The sequence below is a fragment of the Mastigoproctus giganteus genome, chromosome 6 (genome assembly GCF_048544385.1).
Source record: "Mastigoproctus giganteus isolate SK-2022 chromosome 6, ASM4854438v1, whole genome shotgun sequence".
Taxonomy (NCBI): domain Eukaryota; kingdom Metazoa; phylum Arthropoda; class Arachnida; order Uropygi; family Thelyphonidae; genus Mastigoproctus; species Mastigoproctus giganteus.
Window position 1 is genome coordinate 65,407,882 of NC_143580.1, and position 25,664 is coordinate 65,433,545.

The 25,664-nt window shown below is 36.2% G+C and overlaps 1 protein-coding gene across 6 annotated transcripts in view; it reads right to left on the reverse strand.

Moving 5' to 3' along the window:
• Nucleotides 1-13,670: 13,670 nt before the first annotated feature.
• Nucleotides 13,671-25,664, reverse strand: part of LOC150084367 (cell adhesion molecule Dscam1-like) — a 99,751-nt gene continuing 87,757 nt past the window's right edge. For 5 of the 6 annotated variants that reach the window (XM_090376012.1, XM_090376009.1, XM_090376008.1 and 2 more), the window contains 9 exons: nt 22,700-22,831; nt 22,213-22,377; nt 21,817-21,887; nt 20,275-20,512; nt 20,006-20,104; nt 18,503-18,691; nt 18,126-18,269; nt 17,807-18,000; nt 13,671-14,663 (listed from right to left, as the gene is read on the reverse strand). In XM_090376012.1, the coding sequence (XP_090232138.1) occupies nt 14,577-14,663; nt 17,807-18,000; nt 18,126-18,269; nt 18,503-18,691; nt 20,006-20,104; nt 20,275-20,512; nt 21,817-21,887; nt 22,213-22,377; nt 22,700-22,831 (1,319 nt within the window). In that variant the 3' untranslated portion in view covers nt 13,671-14,576. Of the gene's footprint in view, nt 14,664-17,752; nt 18,001-18,125; nt 18,270-18,502; nt 18,692-20,005; nt 20,105-20,274; nt 20,513-21,816; nt 21,888-22,212; nt 22,378-22,699; nt 22,832-25,664 lie in introns of all 6 variants that reach the window. The other variant, XM_090376010.1, reaches the window with a different exon arrangement.

Sequence of the window (25,664 nt, forward strand, 5' to 3'; positions counted from 1 at the left end):
AGTATCAGTAGTTATTTTACTACTCATGTTTGCTCTTTTGGCCCTGGGAGTGTTACTTTCCTCTCCCAGGTTACCAGCCCCGCCACGTGGAGGCAAGAGCAGTGCCACTTAGTGACCAAGCGGCTACTGTGTTAGGTTAGTAAAGTGAGATTAAGAGAAAAAATAAGAAAGGTGAGTTTCCTTCCTGTGTCTTCACTTACTGCTTGTAAGACAAAGAGCTGTTTCGCAAAAAAATGAAAGTAAGTTAACGATGAAAATTAAAGAAACGGATATATTTTTTTTCTAACTCTATAAATCGCTGGGAATCGCTTAGTCACTAATAAATCGCTTGGCACCTGGGGCCAAGCCCTCGCAGGTGATTATTCTGAGCAAGAGGCAGAATCCCATCAGCATTGAGCATGCTCAAACCATTCAAGGCTTTATACACCTCTATCAGAACACCTCGCCGGAGCCTAGTCTCCAGACACTGTAATTTGCAAAACTTAAGCCTTTCTTCGTAAGAGCACCCCTTTGTTCCATTCACTACTCTTGTTGCCCTTCTCTGTACTCGTTCCTCTCTACATCCTTCTTGAAATGAGGCCTCCAGACCTGTATACAGTACTCAAGGTGTGGCCTGACCATTGCCTTATACAAGGGGATAATCACCTCCTTATTCCTGCTATAAAAATTCCTGTATATCATTGACAAGACACTATGAGCTACTCTTGCAGCCCGTCTGAACGCTCAGAGAACTTTATATCTGGCTGCACAATTACCCCAAGGTCCTTTTAATTCTCTACCACTATCAGTGTAGTACCACAGAGTTGATACATTGCTCTGGAGTTGCTGTTTCCCATATGTAGTACTTTACATTTGTCAATGTTAAATTTCATTTGCCACCTCTCAGCCCATCTGCTCAACCTTTCCAGATCCTGTTGCAGCAGCATAGCGTCAGTAGTGTCCTTAACAACCCTGCCAACCTTTGTATCGTCTGCAAACTTCGACATTAAGCTTGGTATACCATCATCAATATCATTTATAAATACAGAAAACAATAATGGACCCAACACTGAACCCTGAGTGACTCCACTAATAACATTAGTCCACGATAAGCAGTGTCAATTGATTACCACTCTCTGTCTTCTCCCACTCAACGATCCCTTTATCCACAGCAGCAATTTGCCTCCAATGCCACACTGCTCGAATTTGTGCAGCAGTCTTCCATGGGCAACCGTATCAAAAGCCTTTCTAAGATCCAAATATATGATTATCAAAGTTATTCCCTGCATCCAGTTCCCTTGTGATCACGTCATAGTATCCAATCAAATTGGTCAAGCAAGACTTTCCCTTAACAAAACCATGCCGTGTCCGAGCTATAACTGAAGTTTTCTCTAGATGATCCTGCAGTGCTTCTTTAACCAGTGCCTCCATTAATTTTCCAGGAACAGAAGTTAAACTAACAGGTCTATAATTACTTGTGTCAGCCTTTGATCCTCCTTTGTGAATTGAGGTCACATTTGCACATCTCCAGTCTATGGGTACCACCCCTGAGTCCAAGGAAGCTCTCATAATTATGGCTAAGGGTTTGCTTACTTCCTTTGCTGCCTCCTTTAATATAACTGGATAGATCCCATCCACCCCAGGTGCCCTTCTTGTGTTTATCTTCAACAATTTCTCCTCCACTTTACTCTCAGTTATCACAAGATTCTCTAGCTTACTGCCAGAGTTGAATACACCTCTGGCCTTCCCCTCACTGAATAACTCCTCATGTGTGAATGTCGATACAAAATATTCATTTAATTTGTTACTTACCTGAGCAGGATCATCAACAGTTGAACCATTGATATCAAGTGGGCCATTCTGGGGCTTAAAGGGGAACAGGTATCCTGTGTGTTATCAGACACTCAGCCTAAAACACTGATGGATCCAATATCTCTCTATTACAGAAGATTTAGAAGTCCGGTTGACCTGCCTCCCTAAAATCCACTCATGCACACCTTCTCGATGGTAAGCCCTGTTACGTCACTTAGGTGGCAACGAACGTGTAGAGTGGTTCTCTTCAAGACGCCTGGTCAGCGTGAAGAGGAAAAGACCAAACCCTCCAGCACATGAAAGCACGACGAAACAAATGGCCCTCAGTCCCCAGCAGCTTTCACTCTCCCTCTTACGGCAGCGAGAGGATCAGAGTGGAAGCAGAGGGTGCTAAGAATCTCTGGGTACGACCAGGCTGCCATGCACGGAAAATGAACTTGGCCTGTTATAACGTAAGAACACTCATCGGTGAAGACAGGATATTAGAGCTGGAAAAGGAATTGGAAAATGTGAATTGGAATATCATCGGTTTGGCTGAAACAAGAAGAAGAAATGAATCACTTATAAGTTTACCAAGTGGAAATCTGCTGTACACCAATGGAAACAGTGAAAGAAGTGAAGGTGGAGTTGGGTTTCTGGTCCATAAAGATTTTAAAAACAACATTTTGGAATTCAAAAGTACATCACCAAGAGTGTCAAGACTAATACTCAAGATTTCTAAGAGATACAAGCTAAAGATTATAATGATTTCTGCACCAACATCGAGCCATGATGATGAAGAGGTTGAAGAAATGTATACAGAAATGGAGAGTCTTCTAGATGAGCAGAAAACCCACTACACTATTATTATGGGAGACTTCAATGCTAAGGTTGGAAAAAGACAAAACAGCGCAGAAAGGGGAACAATAGGAAATTTTGGAATTGGTGAAAGAAATGAAAGAGGTGAAAGACTTGTGGAATTTGCAGAATCTCAAGGATTGTCAGTAATGAACACTTTTTTCAAGAAAAGGGTGAACAGAAAGTGGACATGGAAGAGTCCAAATGGATTAACTACTAATGAAATCGACTTCATCCTCACTAACAGAAGATATATTGTGAATGATGTTACTGTCCTGAATAAGGTAAATGTTGGAAGTGATCACAGAATGGTAAGATGTACACTTGATATAGATGTAGGAAAGGAAAGGAAAAAACTGACCCGAGTAAATAATACAAAGGTCTTTGAGATAACAGAAGAGGAGAAAAAGCAGTATGTACTGGAACTTAAGAACAAGTTTGAGCTTCTGCAGACTGCTGAGGACCAAGATATCGACGAGGAATATTACAACTTTTTGAAAGTGATAAAGCCCAAGAAACCTATAGGGAAAAAGAAATCCAAAGAAGAAAAAATTAGTCAAGAAACACTTGTCATGATGAACCGAAGACGACAAATGAAAAGCAAGAAAAACACTGACAGGGAGAAAATTGAGTATACTGAGTTATGCAAAGCCATTAGAAAGAGACTCAGAGAGGACATAAGAAGATTTAACGCAAGAAAAGTAGAACAAGCATTAAGGGAAAACAAAGGAATTAAATCAGCAGCCATGAGCAGTAATACAGAAAGACAAATGATACTGAAACTGAAGAATAGCGAGGGTGTACTTATAAACAGCAGAGAAGGCATAATTCAAATAGCAGAAGACTACTATAGAGAATTATACAAGGAGCAGGGGAATGATGCCAGCAGTGGGGAAGATGGATTGCAAAGTAGCAACACATACGACATACCCAATATTCTTCCTGATGAGGTAGAACATGCATTGAAGAAAATGAAGAATCAGAAAGCCCCGGGGGAAGATGAAGTTACTGTAGAGTTGTTAAAATTGGGAGGAAGAGACATAACACAAAAACTGGCAAGGCTCTTCACAAAGTGCATTAGAAAAGGTGTGACACCTAAGCAGTGGAATAATGCAATCATAGTTTTGCTGCATAAGAAAGGAGATAAATCAGAAATTGGAAATTATAGACCAATTAGCTTGCTATCCCACATCTACAAGTTGTTCACAAGGGTCATTACTAACAGATTAGACAGAATACTTGATGAGAATCAACCGAAAGAGCAAGCTGGCTTTAGGACAGGATTCTCAACTATGGATCACCTTCACGTAATATCACAGCTAATGGAGAAAGCAAATGAATATAAAACATCATTATGCCTGGTATTTGTGGATTATGAAAAGGCATTTGACTCCATACAGCATAAGGCAATGTTTCGGGCACTGGAAAGACAAGGCATTGATACCCCATATATTATGATTTTGAAGAAAATATATGAGAGTGCTACCTCCTATATTAGACTAGATAAAGACAGTAGGAAATTTAAAATTGAGAAAGGAGTTCGACAAGGAGACACAATATCTCCGAAGCTGTTTACTGTTGCCCTTGAGGAAGCTTTCAGAAGATTAGACTGGTCGCAGAAAGGAGTCAATGTGAACGGAGAGTACCTAAACCATTTACGATTTGCAGATGACATTGTGGTCATTAGCCACGATCCCAACGAATTAGAGGAAAATCTTAATCAGTTATGCACAGCTAGTAAGGATTTTGGACTAAAGATGAATATGGCTAAAACAAAAGTAATGATGAACAAGTATGCCACAGAAAGGGAAATAAAGATTGAAGGAGCAGTAATTGAAAAGGTGGAGTCATATACTTATCTGGGACAAGTTATTAGTTGTAATAATGATAAATGGCTGGAAGTCAAGAGAAGAATAAATTTTGGATGGATAGCATTCAGGAAATATAGTCACATACTGAAGAGCAATATCCCAGTTTGTCTGAAACGTAAAATAATGAACCAATGTATACTCCCCACCATGACTTATGGAAGTGAAACTTGGGCACTCACCAAAAGAATGGAAGAGAAGCTGATAACTACACAGCGAAGAATGGAACGAATCATATTGGGAATCAGACTGTTAGATAAGAAGAGAAACACATGGATTAGGCAACAAACTCAAGTAAAGGACATTCTTATCAAAACTAAAGAACTAAAATGGGCCTGGGCAGGACACATAGCTCGAAGACATGATGACAGATGGACGAAGAAAATAACAGAATGGTATCCAAGAGGAGCTAGAAGAAAACCTGGAAGACAAAGGCGGAGATGGATAGATGAAATTCATGAGTTTGTGGGTAGTAAATGGATGGCCAGTGCTCAAAACAGAAGGAACTGGAAAGTGGCTGGAGAGGCCTTCATCCTGCAGTGGATTGAAAATGGCTGATGATGATGATGGGCCAATCTGATTCATCCCCTTCCTTCTAGAGTTTACATAAGTAAAGAACTCTTTGCTGATTTTCTTTGCATCCTTTGCCAAAGATTTCTCCTAATCTGCCTTTGCCTGCCTAACCTCCTTTGTAACTTGGTTACAGATCAATTTATATCTATCATAGGCTTCTGTGTCACGTGTTAATTTATATGTATCCCATGCATTTTTCTTCTCTGCCACGAGTCTCATTAGTTCATCTGACATCCATTTAGGCCTAAACCTTGAACAATATTTCTTAGTTGGTATGTAAAGCCTAGTAGCTTCCAAGATAAGTTCTTTGAATGCTTCCCATTTTGAATTTGCTGTTGGTAACATCATCAGTTGATCCCACTGTATAGAATTTAAATACTGTCTCAGTCCATCGTAGTCGCCTTTACGAAAGCAAAAACCCTTCCCTTTACCCCTAATGGTAGTTACCTCTTTGAGTAAATCCCACTTAAGCGCATTGTGATCACTGCCACCCAGTCGTTCATTTACCTGCAGATTCTTAATGCATGAAGAATCACTGCTGATAATCAAATCAAGAGTATTACTCCCTCTAGTTGCCTCCCGAACATGCTGATGTAGAAAACAATCATCCAATAAATCCACAAAAGCCTTGCTAGTGTGGGAGTGACCAGCCCCCAAATTCCAGTCAATATCTGGGAAATTAAAATCCCCCATTATAAGACTCTCTGATTTACTGGCCCACTCTATTTCCCCGTACAGTTTCTTATTATACTCATCAGAGTCATTAGGCCTATAGCACACTCCTACTCTCAATTTTGATCTTCCAATGCTTATGTCAACACCAAACTGACTCGACACTGCACTGTCCAGCGATGTCCACTGGCATCACTTCCTTGGATTTTATGTATTTCTTAACTAATAGCATAACCCCCCCCTCCCTTCCTATCCTGTCTATCCTGTCTGTAGATGTTGTACTCCCCAAATTCCAGTTCTGCATTCCTTATATCTGTGTGACACCACGTCTCTGATATCCCAACCATATCTGCCTTTGATGTTTTGAGCAATACCTCTAATTTATTTACTATACTTCTAGCACTGGTGTACACGCAAGTATACATGCACCTGTTCCCATTCGTAGCTACCCTAACACAACCCATGTGTTTTTCAGATTTTCGCTTCAATGATTGTTGCTTGGTGGTTTGACAATTCACGGTGAAAGTTTATTTTGTGCTCGCTCTCCCTTTGGGTCGCAAAAGATTGTACGAAATCACCAGAAGTGTTTACTCAGTTTTCTAGCCACTACACAAGAAAACCCATTCCCGTGCAGAATTCAAGATTGATCTTCTAAACTATCTCATTTCTGTAATAATTAGGGAAAGTGAGATGTTGACCTCTGTGGATGACCCTTCGAACTCCTTTTCAGTTCATCTTACAGTTATGATTTTTTGGAGGGGTCAGGTTGGGAACATTGTAAGGGTGAAATTTTCTCCTTAAACGAACAGATCGGGACCTGTAACACGAGGCATTGCGCTGCTATAAATGTGTGATGTTCATAATAAAAATATATTAGTGTTGGGGTATTGACGACATCGTTTCAATTTAAATATTAAGTTTTATTGTTGAAAATTGTTTTTGAGTGCTGTGTAAAAAAGGGAGCTGCGAAGCACCCTGACTCCCGACACCAAAGTGGACTCAAGATGTCAGTTTATTTTATTTTTTTTGGTAGTTGTTGGCGCATCGGCTTCTGTGGCCATAATGCACCTCCCAAGGTTTTGCAGTACTTTGATCCAAGCCCGAGGCGGGATTCGAACCCACGACCTTTGGGTTGCCAGGCAGGCACTTTACCCACCCGGCTAGCCCGGTCGGCAAGATGTCAGTTGAAAGATTAAAATACAACTATGACAAAAATTAGAGGTGGCAAAAATTAAGGGTTGCGTGTACCTTAGACATTTTTATTTCTTCAGTACGCGATCCAGTTGCTACCACCAGGATTCGCAGATGGGATGGTGCAGCCTTTATCGAAAGGTTTTCTGGGTTGACGTAAGTGCACAGGCGAAATGGTATCAACCTGTGGCTTCGTCATAAGTTGGTCAGTGAAAGCTGGTCCGCAAAATCCACAATGGCGAAATTCTCTAAGCACGGACCTTCTTAGTGAACTGTTTTGGTGATCTCCTCTGGTCAAAGCTTATTTCTTTGGTCCAGGTTCAAATTTACCTTCCACTTGCATATCATATTCCATACTGAAGTTTTAAAAATGTTTACAACAGCGAAAATTCTCGTTCGATGAAATATTGAGCGGCTTCTCATCACCCACCTGTCCACGTTCAGATTCAAATTCTTTTCTTCATGGTATGTCAATCGTAAAGAACACCGCTCTGCTTCATTCCTGCTGTTGTGATTTCGCGCTACCCTCGTGATAAAATATCTGCATAATCATCAGAAATTTCCTAAAATGTTTTCTTAATTAGTTTTCCAATACTTTTGGTAACAGTATATTGTGACAGTATATATAAGTTCAGTAGAATATACGCTTTAAAATTAATTTGGAAAGGGTGTTGACCTTTGAAAGGTGGAAGACATCTTGAGTAATACACACAAAAAAACTACAAACCATTTTAGTTAAAAATACCTACAATTCGTTAAAAGAAATCTGGCAAATCTACAAAACTGTTATTTTGATAAAATAAGTTAACCCTACTTGTTTTATGGTTCGTAAAACAGGTAAACTATTTACAGAATACACGCAATTTGCAGGGTCAATTCAACAATACCTTGTAATCCTAGCAGAAAATTTTAAAATTTAAGTTATCTTCAGATATTAAGAAAGCATAAAATCCTTTATAAACAAGCGACTTTTACTCTTAAGCTGCGATACATCAAATTTCAAACAAAATTCAGAACTGATTTATTCTAGTTTGAAAGATTCCAGAAATAAACAGAGCTTACCGCAATCCTTACAGCAGGAATCTTTCTCTTCTTAAAATACTAACTTCTGTATAATCTTCCACACACACGGTAATTTTCAACTAACTGAATAATTCTGAATATTTGTTGCTGCACAAGAATGTAAGAATCTCTTGCTCAAGCAAACTAAAAACGATTGTGTACTCTTCGCTTTACTTTGAGAAATGAACAGCTCTTCTTCTGACAAGTCTTCCCGACATGCATACGCACACGTACCCTTCAGCTTACAAGAAACTCTTGCTGCTGAAACAATAAAACTAGGGGGAGGGACACTACAGCTAGCAAAATCCTTTAGCAAGCCACCACTAAAGCGCTGCATGCATGCTCTAAGAAAACTAGATCTTAAGTTTTCTCCAAGCTTGATATCAAATTAGGACTAAAGCAGCTGATAAATGATTTGCACGTCGTGCAGATAGAGACAGATGTTGCTAAAGAGTTCACAACACATGACCACAACTTCCGGTTTTCGCCTGATTGTAATTAACAACTATAAACCTCAAATTTTTATTAGGCATAAAATAAAAAATTGAAGATTTGGAAGTGAGGAATTACCGCTAAATAAATAACTTGCGGGATATAAAAAGAAAATATTTAAAAAATTAAACAATTCATGGACGCAACGCCATAGCCTCTGACTATGATTTCAATTGCACACTCCATAAGATTCCCGTCTGTTTAATTAAGCAAGGAGGAACTGATCACTTTCTGACGTTTGTCTTAGTATTCTCTAAGAGGGTTATATTCTGGTATATGCTGCGGAAAGAACAGAGGTGTCGTTATATCGTGTCTACATATTCCCTATACTGTACTGTATTTTGTAGTAGATTTGCCTACCGAAGCGATGAGAAACTCTTCGTAGAAACAAAGGGTTTCTCAGCGCGAAGTTACGCACAGGAATTACCAGAAGGAAACAAGCTTCTATGCCTCAGCTCTAAACAGTAAACTCGGACAGTAGGAATCCTTAAAAAGATAAGATTTATGTCACTAAAGAGAAACCAGGAAACTTATTAATGGTTTCTGCTATCCCGAAGGTTAAGTACTCCACGATCTGGTGTCAAGAATCTAACCCAGACCTTTCCATGCTCATGGAAAATGACCTTTCCACATAGTATTCGCCATTCAAGCGGGTAGAGGTGGTGTCATGGTATTGGCATATCCTGTCGCTAAGGGCTGGGTCTGCTCGTACTGTTAGAAAGTCGTGCACTTCCAATGAATATTTTTATGTCACATCGGACCAACTTCATCCTATAGTGGTTCTTACCTGGATTCCCATGAATTCTTTCAAGAAGATAACGCAACCACCCACAGTGCAAAAAATTGCACCGGATGGTTCTAGGAACATTACCAAGACTTTCAACATCGGCAGTTTTCTATCGAACAAAATACAGCAGCTGGCTAATATCTTAATGGAAGAATAGTCAAATATAAAGGTAGTTTAGCTAGATTTCCTCCAACACCTAGCGAAATCCGTGCCAAGTGTGTATAGGTTGTAATTCTGGCAAAAGATGGGCCTACTAGACATTGAATAAAGGTTTCTAAGTTGTTGGCCAATGAGTATAGAAGGATAGAATCTATAAAGAACCAGCTCTATTAAACGCTTAATTAAAATATTCTATCATTGAGCCTTAGCAATTAATAATTCAAAATCATAGTTCTACTATGTTCCATTATTTAAAATTTCTTCAATTAAATTGATACTTTTATCAATTTTCAAAAAAAGAATGGTATAAACGACGTTGATTGATAGAAATTAGGAAACGTGTGAATAAATTTATATTGGCAATCATGTAACTCCCGGTTATTATAGTTATCAGAAAGATTCCTCTTTTATGCGACAAAATCTAAGTACAGGATGATAACAAAGAAATGGAGAGTGTACTGTTCATCAAACTCACGAATGACCATTTAAAATGAGTTCCTTTGAAGAGACTGCTAAGAATTTGGAAGTTATCCTAATTTCTAATCAACAGATTTGGATGACGTACATCAAGAGGCATCTTGAATAACGCAACCATACAATGAACTGCCCATGCACCGTCTTCTTAGAGATGAAATTAATGCCATATTTACTGCTGATATTTATCAAATAGATTAGTCATGGGCAATAAATGGTACTCTTACCAAGAAGACTTGTTCTGCAAATCGCAGCGACTGGAAAATAGATTCCTGCTAAGGGACTTGATTGAAGTGTTTGGGGCTTTAAGTGGGTCGAGTGAACTAAATGTTTATGTCATCGTTTTTCTTAGATTACACATACACAAGGGACATATTGGAAAAGACTGCCAGGATAGAGATGCGGAAATTTGCTTTGAGCCATAGAGCAATTGATTTTTTGGAATAACCAAACTGATAAATGATTAACCATAATGAATATTGGAGGCGGGTAGTTTGAATACATTTAAAGGAGAATTTGACAAATTATTGGACGGGATGGGCAAATGAAGTGGGTTGTGTTTCTGGTCTTAACTGATACTCTGTAAGCTTGCTTTCTTTCGCCCTCGTGGGTAGCACAGTTGATAGAATTGCCGTCCTTCCAACGCCGGGTGGGAAAGATCTGAGTTCGAGGCCCGTTGATGAGGTGAGCAATTTTAATGAGCCTTTTTCACAAAGTGGCTGAGTTAGTCGGTCTCAGGCGAGGGTAGCGTGTCTTTTTCTTGTGGAAACTGGGGTTTTTCGTCCAGCAAACAGAAAATCGACCACAGAACACACACCTATAACGGCTTTATTTCATCATTTTGCCACCATTAATACTGCAGAAAATATTTGGTTACCGATTTCTTAAATGCAACAGTTTCGACAAAATGGGTAAAAAATGCAAATTAAAAATTGTAGTTGCTGTCGAATTAAACAGATAAGGTAATAGCTGTGTACTAACGATAACATAATTTCTTTTAATAGAAACTCACATACCTTGAGAAACTCATATTTGCAAGACCCTTCTACCCAAAATCACCACCAATTTTCAAACATTTAAAAAGCATATCCTTCTCTTACGTTGTAAAGAAAACTCAGCTCTACTCAAACTTTACCTATTATACTGCAGTGAATTACACCGATAGGCTGATTTTAAGCCTTCTTTGTTTTTCAAATTTGCAATGGAGAATATCAAATTGTTCCCACGAGATCGCATGCAATCAAATGTGAGCATCATGAGATGATACTATTGCTATCTCATTTTTGGACAACCAAGCATTCCAACTGCACAAAATAAAATTTATGAAAAATTATTAATCGTTTAATGAATCATTAAATCATGAATTTTGGATCATAAGTATGTCCCGCTTCTACTAATGTGTCAAATCCCATTATTTGTACCCGTGACTATATTCCATGGCTTTTGCCTTTCTTTTGATAACGTAGTGTATATGCTTATATATTATTAGCACAGCATATAAAAGTGTATTTATTATACTTGTATTTTAATAGTAATTATTTGTGTCACAAACAAAATTATCTCAGATGATCATCGTAACTTGATATAGCAATATTTATAGAAATATCTAATTTAAACTTTTGAAATTTATTCACTGAAAATTGTACGCAGATTTAAGAACAAAATAAAATGACAAAAAGACTATTTTGGCAAGATCTTTATTTCAACATAACGAACAGCAGAGAAGTTTTATTTATTTACTGTTTTAATTTTACTTAGCTTCATAGAAATTAAATATATGAACATAGAGAGATTACACAGAGAGAAAAATGGGCTGAGGATGAACGGAAACGGATAGATCTGTTGAAAAAACAAATTACAAAGTACAATTTAACACAGCACTGAATTACTTGATGTGAAAATCTAATAAGCTATACAATAACTTATATAATAAGATATGCAAAGTTAATGAGGTAAATTAATACAATAATTATTTTATTAAAAAAACTAAATACTTGTAAAGGATAATATTTAAAACACACTGGGATTAGTCAAAGTAATTCAATAACTGGTTATCTTATCGGATCTTTTCATGAAGTGGTAGCATCTCTAATTCTATAAAATAAAAAAAAAATGCCTTTTAATATATATCGATTTAAAAATGCACAATTATTTCAATGAAGTAAAGTCAATATAACGTGTTCTTGTTTTCAGTAATGGAATACTATAATTCCATAATGCTAATTGTCATCAATAATGATAATTGGTAATTGGATTTATACATCATTTATACAACATGATCTTTTTTTGATGATGGTATAAATCGTCAGTTCTCGATCCTTCTTTTTTATCTCCTTTTTTCAGCCAATTAGTCTTCATTAGGCTTAAAGAATTTGACACTCCAGAATTCTACATGTCCTTACTTTTCAAGGATATAAAATTAGTGACTTCAATATAATTTCCACAGAGTTATAAGCATTTCATCCAGCTAGTTCGAATCCAGTTGTTTGAATGAACTACTCTCATATAGTTATTAATTTTTACCTTTAGATAGAGCCCTATCCAAACTTGACTTCTCTACACAATTTCCCCTATCTAAAGATCAATACGTACAAATTTCAACTGACTTTAGACATTTCAATAGTGGAAATCTGTAATGATCACTATCAATACAATAATGTAACTCTGCAAAAATAACAAGAAGAGAACAATAGGATATGTTATTTTCATAATTAACTGTCTACCATTCTACTAACAGTTTTAACCATCAACAGTCTACTAATGGTCTGACTTATATGTTTATAACTCTGTTAGTTAAGTGATGATGGCAGTTAACATCCTGAGTTATATTAAATGATTCATTTGATAATTTTTCATATGACGTAGAATTTAATACTACTCGCAGTATATATTTCTAAGAAACTTAAAAATATATACATTAAACAAACATATTTCATTAATTCAATGGTGTCATTCACCAGAAATAATTATTGCTAAAGTATATTAAAGACTAATAATAATTTCTTAACTGAATGAGTATTATTATCTCGTCAACAAATGATTATTTCAGTCATTCTATAAAAACAGAAAGAAATTTTTTTGTATAGGAAGATAAGTATTAATCATTTACTTCTTCTTCTCTCTTTTCCACACCCTTCGCGTGAATGAAGATATTACTAATATACTTCTGGTAACATTCACAAGAGACAAACAGGATGTAACCGGAAATCTCTTAAGTTTCCAAATGTGTTGGCCATGTGAAAGAGATTGATGGAAACTTCGTTAATAATAAGAGGTATTTCAGCTACATTATAAATTTTTTTAAAGATTTATTTTAAAAATTTAATAGTGATGACTGAAATCGGAGTCCATTTCCCATTTTTCTTTAGACAATTTTTCCTTTTTTCAAAGATCAAAAATATAATTATTGCCATTATTAGTATTATTTTTAAGTTTTAATATATCTCTCGGAGTGACAAATAAGAGTCAGTCTTGTGGTAACTAAATTATAACTAAATTAGTATATATTATACCAAACAATAGTAAGGGTATTCATATACATATTATTTTCATCGTTTCACCTTTGATTTAGCATTTCATATTCTTCGATTGTTTAATCATAATTCTTTCCCAAGTCGAGGATGATTATAATTACTTGAAGAGTACTTTTAAGTGCAATTAAAAATATAATAAGGTTATTAAAAGCAGAAAGTGAAAGCAGTAAAACAATTAACATTAAATGGTTGGTACTTTCACTGACTAATCTCTTCCAACTTTCATTGAATGAATATTTTAAGCTGGATAATACATTATGTTTGTTCTTTCGAAATAGTTGAAAAATTGATTACAGCAATGCTGTAGCGAATAATTATCAGCACCATCTTTGAGCAACTGGATGATAAACAGGAAAATTTTCCTTTACTCATTTCGAAGGATCAAACATATATATTAAAAATGAACAAAGACTTTCATTGAATTACGTATAAAATAAAAGTCCTGCTCTTTAAAATTCAATCAGCTTTTTATTCCTGATTATCGAGATTCTCTGGGGCGAATATATTTCCATATTCTAACTAGCTTTTTTCAGTAGGATTTTTCCCAGATTCGCTACTATGTAGTTGTTGAAATCATGTTTTAAGACTGCTATGAATATCTTCCCTTAGTCTGCTTCCTGCGTCCTTTTCCCACTTTCTAAATCTATTCTAGCAAGATACCAATTGGATATTCCAATCAATACCATTAATATCATTTTAAAACGCTAAACTCACATATAAAGCATCTCTGACAAATACTCTTTCTATCAGCTAAGTATTTACATATAATAGCATGTTTCTCCTCTCTACTGTAAAGGGAAGAGAGGAAAGAAATATGAGCTAATAAATATTCTTACAAGACAAACTCTTCAGGCACAGATCGTGAAACATATAAACGTTTAAGGAATAAGTGTCTTACAAAATTTTTAAAACAAGATCTCTTAAATAAGTAGATTAGAATTTGTCCTCCTATTATACTCATACACACACACACACGTACCACTAGCTGAAAATTCTCTAATCCTAAACTAAGATCCTATGTCTCTCTCCTAGGACATTTTATCCTTCCCTGCGATGTCCCAGAGACTTTAGCATGGTAAACATTGTAAATGCATAACAAATATAAAAATCGACCTTTTGGTCATATAAACATTTATATTACTGGACACATGGATGTTGTTCTGGTCGTTCTTTCCGTCTGTTCTTCAGGGACTCTTCTCTTGGGTACGGATGCGGGGGATCCCTCTGCAATAAAAAGAAACGCATCACATAAGAACTGACCAAACTTTTAAGAATATGTTATTATTTTAATTAAAATTTGAGGCAAAAATGAAGGTGTATACATCTACACACTAAGGTTACTGCTATTTCATGATTTACGAGTATATGTATCTTTTTTTTCTACCTATGTCAATCTGTTCTAGTATATCTAGGACACTCTGTGAAAAGTATTCCCCTCCCCACACAGAAAGCACAATTTACAGTATCACCTGCCCTCATGGGTAACACAGTTGGTATCCTCCAAAACTCTTATTTAACTATGCTGAAGGATTAGTTCAATACAAAATTTGAAGAGTTAAATACCATTATGCAATCGGACAGGAAGAGGACTGGTTCATTTTCTGCCATGATAGGTGCTATCCAGGAGAGCCTGGTATATTCTCTTACAACAGGACGCTGTGGGGAATTATTAAAGAAGTTTCCGAACAACGTTATGGGGACACAGATGAGTTGAAAAATGCTGGGGAAAAAATTTTTAGAAACGTGAAAAATCGCTTATTGGCCCCCCTCCCCCTCCCAAGAAAATAGTGGCATATTATCCTTTTAAAGAGCATCATGGTACTCTAGTGTATCACCTGAATCTACAGAAACTATTTCGTTGATTTCATTCAATACTATACATATAAATAAATATTTGTTCTACTGCACAATTTGCATTTCCTTTTTTCTGGGAAGAAAACAAGATATACAGAATACCCTATATATGGCTAACACAGCTCAAAAAGTTGCGCCGACCATATAGAAATCCATACTACAAAAAGAACTGTCAAACTAAAACACTGTTGTGTTACGCAGTCAGTACACTGTCCAGTGACCTCTCTCGGTGTTTTAGCAATCCACCATTTCTTCCTGGCTGGCAGCACATGTTTCGTTGCGAGAACTGGTACATGTGATATTGAAGGTTCGTGACATGCGGTCCCAATGAAATACTTGATTGGCATGGCCGAGGGAAGTGATCTGATGGACTTCGAAAACGGGATAATTGACTGGCACCGGTTAAAGGATAACAGTTACGGAAACAGCGAGTCTTGTGGGCTGCTCACGGAGTGTTGCAGTTAAAGTGTTCCCTGTCCCACTTCGTGCAAGCCGATAGACGAAAAAGTTTGTTTGTTTATAGGCTTTACGGCGCAAGGGCAGCAATGCCATAATGCGCCTAACTCTGGTAACGTTGAATACATGATAGACGGAAAAGGTTTAAAAGGCTGACCATTGTTGTCGTTGTTATAGGACAATCAACGACTAAGGCCATGTTGCTCCGTGTATATTGTCTGTAAATTACGTGTTTTGTGGTTGATTTCCTGTGAGTTTCCAGGAGAAAAAGACCATGCTACCATCGCCTGAGACTAACTAACTCTGCCATGTTGTGAAAAAATCTCATAAAAATTCCTCACGTCATCGATGGGACCCGAACAGGTCTTTTCAACCTGGTGTGGGGAGGACGGCAATTCACCAACTGTGCTACCCACGGGGGCGAGACTGCTGACCATGGACTTTGTCTCTGCAGTAGCACTGCGGCGATAATCACCGTCCTCCGCACACCCGGTGAAAAAAAGCGCAGGTTAGAATCCTGTCAATGGCACGCGAGGAACTTTTATGGATTTTTCTTTCTTTTTTTTTTACTTTGTGGCTCAGTTAGTCGGTCTCGGGCGTAGATAGGAAGGTTTCCACCTCGAAAACTTGAGTTTTTCGTGCAGCAAAACAGGCAAATCAACCAGTGAAAACACGCAGTTTAGGACATATTACACGTGGACAGATGAGTTGGCTTTCAGGCAATCCTAATATGACAGTTCTTTTGACCAAGGAATGACCAGCGGTGTTTCCAGGGCCACGATGCAACCAACGAACCTTCCTCTGTATGGACGCCGATCTAAAGTGCCCATGCTTATGGCCACCCATCACCAATGACTCCTAGAAGTTTGTATGTGAATGGCATCATTGGACAATTAACAACTGGAAAAAGTTACCTTTTCCGATGAATCACGTTTCGTGTGGATGGTAGATGGAGGATATGAAGACAAACTGCGGAGAGGAATCATTTCGATTTCTAAGTCCAATAGAAACAGGCAAGTGGCAGTAGTTTTTTGGTATGGGAGATGTTTTCTTGGTAATCTCTTGGAGTCTTCACATCTCTAAACTGCACTCTGAAAGCTAAAAACTACCAATCCATCTTGGCTGATCAGGTGCATGCATCTGTGAAGATAGCCTTCACAGATGCATCCCAGTTGGATAATGCACCCTGCCGGTATTGTTCGACAGTGGTTCGCTGAAAGTGATCTCCAGGTGCTATCTTGGCGCCGAATTAGGCGGATATGAATCCCATTGAACATCTCTGCGATTACGTGGAACGACAGTTACGACGATTGGATCCTCCACCAGGGACTGACATAGATCTACAGGACGTAATCCTGGTGATATGGTACAACATACCTCCTGCAAGGTTCAGAGGTCTTAAAAGAGTCCATGCCTTGACGTGTGGCAGCAGTAATGGCGGCAAGAGGAGGCCATATCGCTATTAAAAATTATTAGGTAGGTGGTCATAATGTTTTGGCTGTACAGTGCATATTATTAGCATAAATTAGTGATGAACTGGTAAATCACTGAAACAGCATGCTGTGTAAAAGACATCAAGGTTGTTGTAAGACTAACGTTAGTCTTATAGTTTAGTATTGCCATGAAATATTAAATTGGCAGTTAGTTGAAAAGGCAATTTATTTCTTTAAATATTAGTCCTGTCAGATATAAAGGCATGATGAGAATGACACTGGACGTTAAAATACTAGAAAATAAATGTTTGTCAACCACAAAAATAAAATTAACTGGCAAAAACAACTTATAAAATGTGTGTATTTGGAAAAGCTAATTGGAAAATATCTCCGAGTAGTTATAAATTACGGCGGATGATCATTCAGACAACTACAAAACAAATGCATGCAAAATGAATGCTGAAAGTCCTGTTGTTTTAAATGCAGGATGGGAGGGAGGAAGGATTACTACATATGGTCGTATTAAAAACAAACGGCAGAAAGAAATGCAAAATAAGCAAAGTGACAAACCATGTGACTATGAGGTGTGCTTATAGGATGAGATTATATTCAGATTCTTCTTACGGGAGGATTAAATGATTTTAATTCTTGACGTGGATCATCAGGGTCTTCGGTTCGACAAGGGATTGTTGCATAGGAAGCTAAGGTGCTTGTTGCTGGAGTCCCCGGCTCAGGATTAATAATCGGCCTTGCCTTATCGATATCAATGTAGCGCTGTGATGATCCAGTGTATGTAAAGGGCTTGGAACCTTGAAGAGCTAAAAGAATTAAAAGAAAATAATATATAAATAAATATGATCCACTTTGGGATTTTTTGAAAAGAATGTTATTAAAGTGATTTCAACTTAAGAAAGAATGAAGGATGTTACTGAAAGTAATTAACCTCTTTCTAAATTGCTTCTGGCTCTGGATTTCTTGATATAAATGACAGTTACGATCACGATTACCATGAAGGCCATGATGCACGCTATCACAGGGATAATCACGGACAAATCCATATAAAAAGGGACTCCAGCTATGTGGAAACCTAAATAATAAATTATAGCAAACATTTTTTAAAATTTAACAACTTATTTTAATTTTGAAAATTTCATTATTTGAAAAGTTTCTTTGTACTCGCTTAATAAATAAAATCTGTATGCCCATGCCCCAGTGAAAAAGTTTTAATTCAATCCCTTATTTGCATAAAAAAACAACCCTTATAAACAGAAAAAAAAACTATGATTTTGTAAGCTTCAGTGGGTAAATGAAACTACTTACCAGTGGAACTTGTTTTTACTGTTAGCACGTCGCTGCCCTCTCCATTACCGTATTGGTTCGATGCAGTAATGTACATTTTGTACATCGTTCCACTTTCCAAGCCAGTCACAGTGAACTTGTTCTGACTAGATGCAATTATGGGAATATGATACCAATCCCCTGTGTCTTTTCTGTAGTGGAGCGTATAACCTGCAGATAGAGATCGTTTTAATCTATTGTAAGATTAACCAGTAATATTTTAAATAGATTTATAGGAATTTCCGAACTTTTCATAATGATAAACATATTTCTAAATGAAAGTTGAAAGGTATAACGTATAATAAGTTCAGGTTTTAAGAACTGTTTAATTCTAATTTCTCAGTGTTAGATATAGTATTATTTCAGTTAGTGAAAAGCCCTTGCGGGTAACACAGTTGGTAGAATCGCCGTCCTCCCCACACTGGGTGGAAAACACCCGAGTTCGAGTCCTGTCGATGAAGGGAGGAAATTGTTTTTGCAAAACGTGGCCGAGTTAGTCGGTCTCAGGCGAGGGTAGCATGATTTTTTCTCCTAGCACACTATCATAGAGCACACGCAATTTACAGACACTATACACGAAGCATATGGTCTTAATCGCAGATGCTTCTAAAACCCTGATAAACATCAACAACACGTTAGTGAAAAACAATAAATAGATTCTGGATCTGTCAACTCGAAATCTAGCACTCTGAGTTAAAGACACGACTACTTTGGAACTTTGGGAAGCAATTTTTATCTTCCCGACCGAGTTAAGGCGTCTACAAAGGATATACTGTGAAAAACTTCACTCACTTTTCCCATCTGAACATCACGATAATTCCTACAATGAACTTAAAGTTCAAAAAGGTCTTTGAGCTATTTTATAAATCTATAAATGGTTGATATGATCAATGGCAGTTAACCCGTACCAAGTACCCTCATAACTGGCATCTACTCTGTGTAAGCGGAACATTTGGAATTTCAGGAATACCAGAGTTTAAATTTGATAAATAAATCACAATCAAGAAGTGATCATGCTTTGTATGTGTCAAAAATATCCTCAATCAAAGGAATATCTTGAACATTATTCCAATTTTTTTATGTGATACTGATAGAAGCAAGAATTGCGCACCCATAGGACAGAGTTGACTCATATTACATGGACTGCATATCAGCTTGGTTCATCCCACAAAGTAAATCGTTTTAACTTTGTGGGATCGATCCACAATGCGTCCACTTCTATCAGTAACCATCAGTCATAGATGTATTAACATCAGCACATTTTATGAAGTTTTATGAACTTTTATGAAGCGAAATTTAATACAAAAAAGTGTTTTCAAAATTCTTGTTTATTAACCATTTGTAATGAAAATTAAATTGCCATAAAGTAATAGTATATGTAACAACATGTGCATAAGAAAGGCGCATTTAAACGCCTTTTTCTAAAACTGCTAGTGTCCGAATATTTAACGATTGCATATTTATTTAACAGTAATTTAAACTCACCTGTAACTGGAACATTACGAGCCGGACTAGCACCCCATTTTAGACTAACAGCTGAGTCTGAGGATGACATAAGTGCCAATGGAGGCGGAAGAGGTACATCTGAAAACAAATTTTAAAAACAGGATCACAAATAATGGAGTTAATTTAAATTAAATTTACTAAAATATAAAATAGCCAATTATCTGTCTTAATATCTTCCCGTTCTATTTATTCCCACCATCCGGTTTAATATCAACAAAGAGAAGAAATCTAACGAGCATAATACATACCACCATCTAAAGTTTTAGCAACCATTTCTTGAGAAGGTGGACCAGTCCCTGCGCTGTTATAGGCCTTTACTACAATATTATATTTGGTAGATTTCACAAGGTTGGTCAGCACGTATTCATAGGTTTCATTGGCAGCATTGTCTACTGACTTGAAGGAGTGCGGATGAGTAGAGCCTTCTACCTTATAACCTATGAAGTATCCTCTCAACTCTCCATTCCAGTGTTCGAGTGGAGGGGGCTACAAAAACAGAAATAAATTAAATAATTAACTGTAAGCTGGGCTATGTTCTGATAGAGCATAAAAATATTTTTCAGGGGCAGCCAAATTATAATTACAGGATGGTTTGTTTCAAGAAATGTGCATTGAGGAAACTAAAGAAATGAGGTGTCAGCACTTGAATAGTGTATCTATACCGCGTAAATTTTGTATATTCTTGTATTTCAAAAGACCAGTTATTTAACTGAAATATTTAGTTTGTAGCTGCGTATCTTATCCAGTAAAAAAATAACTGTTATATTAAGGACACCAAAGAATAATCTCATCTAACGATTGGGTGTTATGATCATAAGTTGGATATGTTTGTCTGGTCGGTTTGCTAGTTTAACTGGACGAAAAACGCGAGTTTCAGGGGATAAACCTTGCTATCCTCACCTGATGGTTGGTTGGTTTAAGGGTTTTATGTCGCATCAGCGTGTAACAGTATAATGCGCCATCCTCGCCTGAGACCAACTAACTTAGCCATGGTGTAAAAAAATGCTCAGCAAAGTTTCTCGCGTCATTTACAGGATTCGAATCAGAACTTTTCCATCTTGTGGAAAGACCGGCTTTGTGTGAGAGGACGGTGATTTTACCCATATACTACCCTCGAGGACAAGTGTATTACTGGCTAGGTCATCCATGGCCAACCTCCCTCAAAATAGCACAGTCATCTGATTATTACTTAATTTCGTTAAACCTTACCTATCTAAGATTTTATAAATCTCAAAACTTCTCTTCTAATTCTTTTCTCAATTTATTAAAACATGTAGATACCAAATAGTAATTAGTAATAATAATTTATGCATAATCTATCTCAGTTGAAGTACTGGTACTAAATTTTGGAACATGAAACCAGATTTTTACTACAGTAATTATAATCTCAGCACTCGTATTAAGTGTCCCAGTTTTAAGAATACTTTTCTCTATAGATCCATGCGTGTCATGTTAAACCCCAGATTATAGGTCAGTACAGAAACGGGCGTGATCAAGACACAAGCGTAGCATGGGTTCGTTGCACTTAGAGAACTCCATCGATTTATTTGCACACGTGCCCTTCGCCTCTGCGGTAGACAACAGAATAGAACCAGAATGCGTGAAATACGTTTGCTAGGGTAGTCATTTTGAGGCCTTCTCTTTGAAGAAGCATATGGTATGCTTGGACTGACAAGAGTCGGTGGTTTATATCTTAATTCAATAAACAATTATTAAACGTGGAATAAATGTACACCTTTAGGTTACTGTGAAGAGAACGTATGTGTTTCGAAATAAAAATTCCTGCGTACCTTCCAAGTAACCAGAATAGAGCTGGATCCTTTTGATTCTATCCAAACATCTGTAGGAGGTCCACGTGGTTCTGTAATATATAAAATGCAAATTTCTGAGATAACAATTATAACTGAATAATAAATTGTACTTGGTATAATAATTACATTATAATACACAATAATTAATACTTGGAATAATGCTCAGTATTTCCACTGTTTGCGCAATAATAGTCATTATTTTAACAAACAAAAGATACTTTACTTTCAAATTTTAGGTGTTAGTGAAGAAGGTCTAAAATGCTAATTCCTAGTTCTTTTTAAAAATATAATTTGTAAGAGACTTTGAAAAATAGCAGGTGAGTATTAAACGTAATCGAAAATTTGATTTATTCCTAAAAATCGAAATATACTTGCTTTCTTCTCCTGTAACAAATCGTAGCACTTCAGAAGGGTCACCCTGTCCTATCTCATTTTCGGCTACAACAGTAACTGCATAAGGCGTTCCAGGTTGAAGATTCTGAATTACAACAGACGTCAGACTGCTTCCGACAGTCTCCTCTAGAAGTCTGTGTGGTCCTCCTGTTAAAAAGGGATTATTTTGGTCGCCTTATTCCAACCCCATTTAAACAAATTGAGAATAATACTTAAAGTTCAATAGAAAAACAGACTTTTCAATGCGATTTACTAGACAGGAAGCAATTTTTTTCGCCAATACATTCATTTTATAAACCCTAACCCTGTTTTAATTAAATACACCAATTTATTTACTCAATAAGATCGAATACTAGAAATAATTAAGGATTAAAAAAAAAACATTATCTTCCACTAAAAATAGAGCAGTAATATTATACTTAATTCGAATGACTATTATTAGATGAATACCAGAAATATTAGTACTGACCCCTATCTCTCCAGTACTGCACAATGTATCTATTAATTTGGCTGTTTCCGGTGTACGGTGGTGACCAACGGATGTTTACTTTTTGACTGGAAACTTCCTGAACTTTTACATCGAGTGGCTGAGCTGGAACTTCTAAAAATTAAATAATTTAGATACGGATTATTTTATAACTTTACATTTTAATTTAAATTTAAGTTTTAAATTTAATATTTTATAAGTTATATTTATTTATTTTTATTTATAAAAATATAATAATAAAAAACCCAGATTTATGCAAAGTAAGTCAGAACTCTCCTTGCAAATTAAAGGTTCCAAAATTATTGGTAAGCAAATAAGAAAATTCAGTTTTTAATTAATTAGTTTATTTATTTACTCATTACATTTGTTAATTAATTTACTTATTACATTTTTATCGTGGTAACCAATGGCAAACAGTGTCAATCTGCTAATATAACGGCTTAACACCATCTGTCACCCTATATAACAAACTAGGTAATAAAGAATTTTTTATTTCAATTTGTGCTTTTTATATAACTGGGTATCAGGGCTCCCACGCCTGGGTTTTTCCACCCAGATCTGGGTTTTTTGATTGTCATCTGGGTTGATAGGTTTTTTTCACAAAAATATCTCATTATCTGGGTTTTTTCGGTAATTTTTAATTTTAAGTCAAAATTTATTTTTATTTCTTGTAAATACAATAAAATTTAATAACAGTTTACAATTTTCTTAATTGTATATTCTAACAATACTGATCATAATTTGTAATATCTCAAGTGCTTGTACAAAATACTATAAATTTAAAAGGATTTCAAAGTTTTCACAGGGTTCTACACTATGGTTTTCGTTCGTGTTACTAACATGTGTGCGCAGCCTATTGAGCAGGCGGAAGGGGGTCTTTACTGCACAGTCTTTCATGATCGTTCGTGGTATTATTGCATTATTTGGTGTGATTTTTAAATTTATGCGTGTACTACATACAATGATATAATAAATTTAAATTGTAGTGACTATTTCTATTTTATGTTAATGGATTAGTGCTTTATTTTTTTTATTTTATAGAACATTTTTAAATAAGATAACTGCTAACTAGCCATACCCACAAATTGCCCACAATGTCTGAAACTTGTTCCCCACAGAGAAAGATGAGTAAACGGTGGTACACTCAAAATTTTAGGAATGAATGGTTAGAAGATCCGGAATTAAAGGATTGGTTGAAAGAAGACAGTAATGAAAAAGGTGTGTCTTACTGTATTTGTTGTGAAATGAAATTAAAGAATGTCAATAAATCGATGTTACTAGCGCATAAAAATACAGTTAAACATAAAAAAAGTGCAAATATTGCTAAGACAAGTTCAACATTAGACACGTTCTTCACAAAAAGTAAACCTACAGAGAATGAAGAATTAGCAAAGGCAGAGTTAACAATTGCTGCACTAATTTCTGAGCATAATATTCCATTTGCGCAATGTGATCACCTTATAGAAGCATGTAAGAAAGAATTTCATGATAGCAATATTGCAAAATAAGTTCAGATAAAGGCGACTAAAGTCTCTTATCTTACACAAGATGGCACAGCCTATCATGAAAAAATATACATTTCTAACATATGCAGAAACAACAAGTTTTCAATGAAAATAGATGAAAGTACAGATTTATCTTTATCGCAAGTTCTAGCTGTTGTTGTTAGATATTTTGATATTCAAAAACTTGATGTTGTAGATGTATTACTTGACACTGTTTGTGTCGAAAATGGTACTTCAGAAGGGCTTTATCAAGATGTAAAAGATCTCTTCATCTAAAAAAAACATTCAAATAAGTAATCTCATTGGCTTCTGAAGTGATAATTGTGCCACTATGATGGGTACTAAGAGTGGGTTCCAGTCATTGCTAAAAAAGGATGTACCATCAGTATTTATAATGGGATGTGTTTGCCATTCTTTTGCATTATGTGCTAGTCATTCAGTCAAGGTACTACCCATCATATCTAGAAATATTTCTAAAAGATATCTCTTGTTATTTTTCCCGTAGTAATAAAAGATTAAACGAGTTCAAAATGATTCAAGATGTTGTAGATACTGCTAAGCATAAAATCCCCAAATTAGCACAAACATGTTGGTTATCCCGTGGCAATGTAATAAAAATTATTATTGAGCAGTGGGATGCGTTAGTTCTTTATTTTCAGTCTCAGTCAAAAATTGACAAAATCGATGGTGGGGGGAATATTTACAATACTATGATCACCAAAGGAACCAAGCATATGTTGTTGTTTTTAGGATATGTACTGGAGAAAATAAACTGCCTGAATATTGAATTTCAATCTGAGCATTTCAGATTACACTTACTTCATTCAATGGTTTTAATTGAGTATAAAAATATTCTTAGTTTTTTCATAAAAGAAGTCATTACTTCGTGCAAGCTGTTTGAAATTGATCTAAGCAATGCAATAAATCATAAGCCTCTGAGTAAAATATATTTGGGAGGCCGTTGCATGGCCTTATTAAATTCAACACCACTTGGTGACAGTGAAAGCAGGTTTAAAAATGAAAGACGAAAAACCAAATTCTTAAAATTTTTCGTCTTTCGTTTTTACTTCAATGGTTGGTGAGAAACACTAAAAAATCATAGCATGAATATACTCAACCCCAGAGGCCTATTTGAAGAAAGGTTTAAAAATGATTGTTTAAAATTTCTTGTTGAACTTTGTATGGAAATCAGAAAAAGATTTCCTCTAAATGACAATGGAATTATCACCAGTCTCAATGTTCTTGGCCCAGCAGTGATACATGATTGTGCCAAATCGCCATCCTCAATTTTCCATTTAGCAATGCAGTTCCCTCACCTTGTTTCTGAAGACAAAATAGATCTTCTAGATGATGAATGGAGATCATTTCGTTTAAATCAAGATTTAGATCTCTCTTACAAAACCATCCCTGAGTTTTGGTATCTGTTATGTAATGTAAAAGAT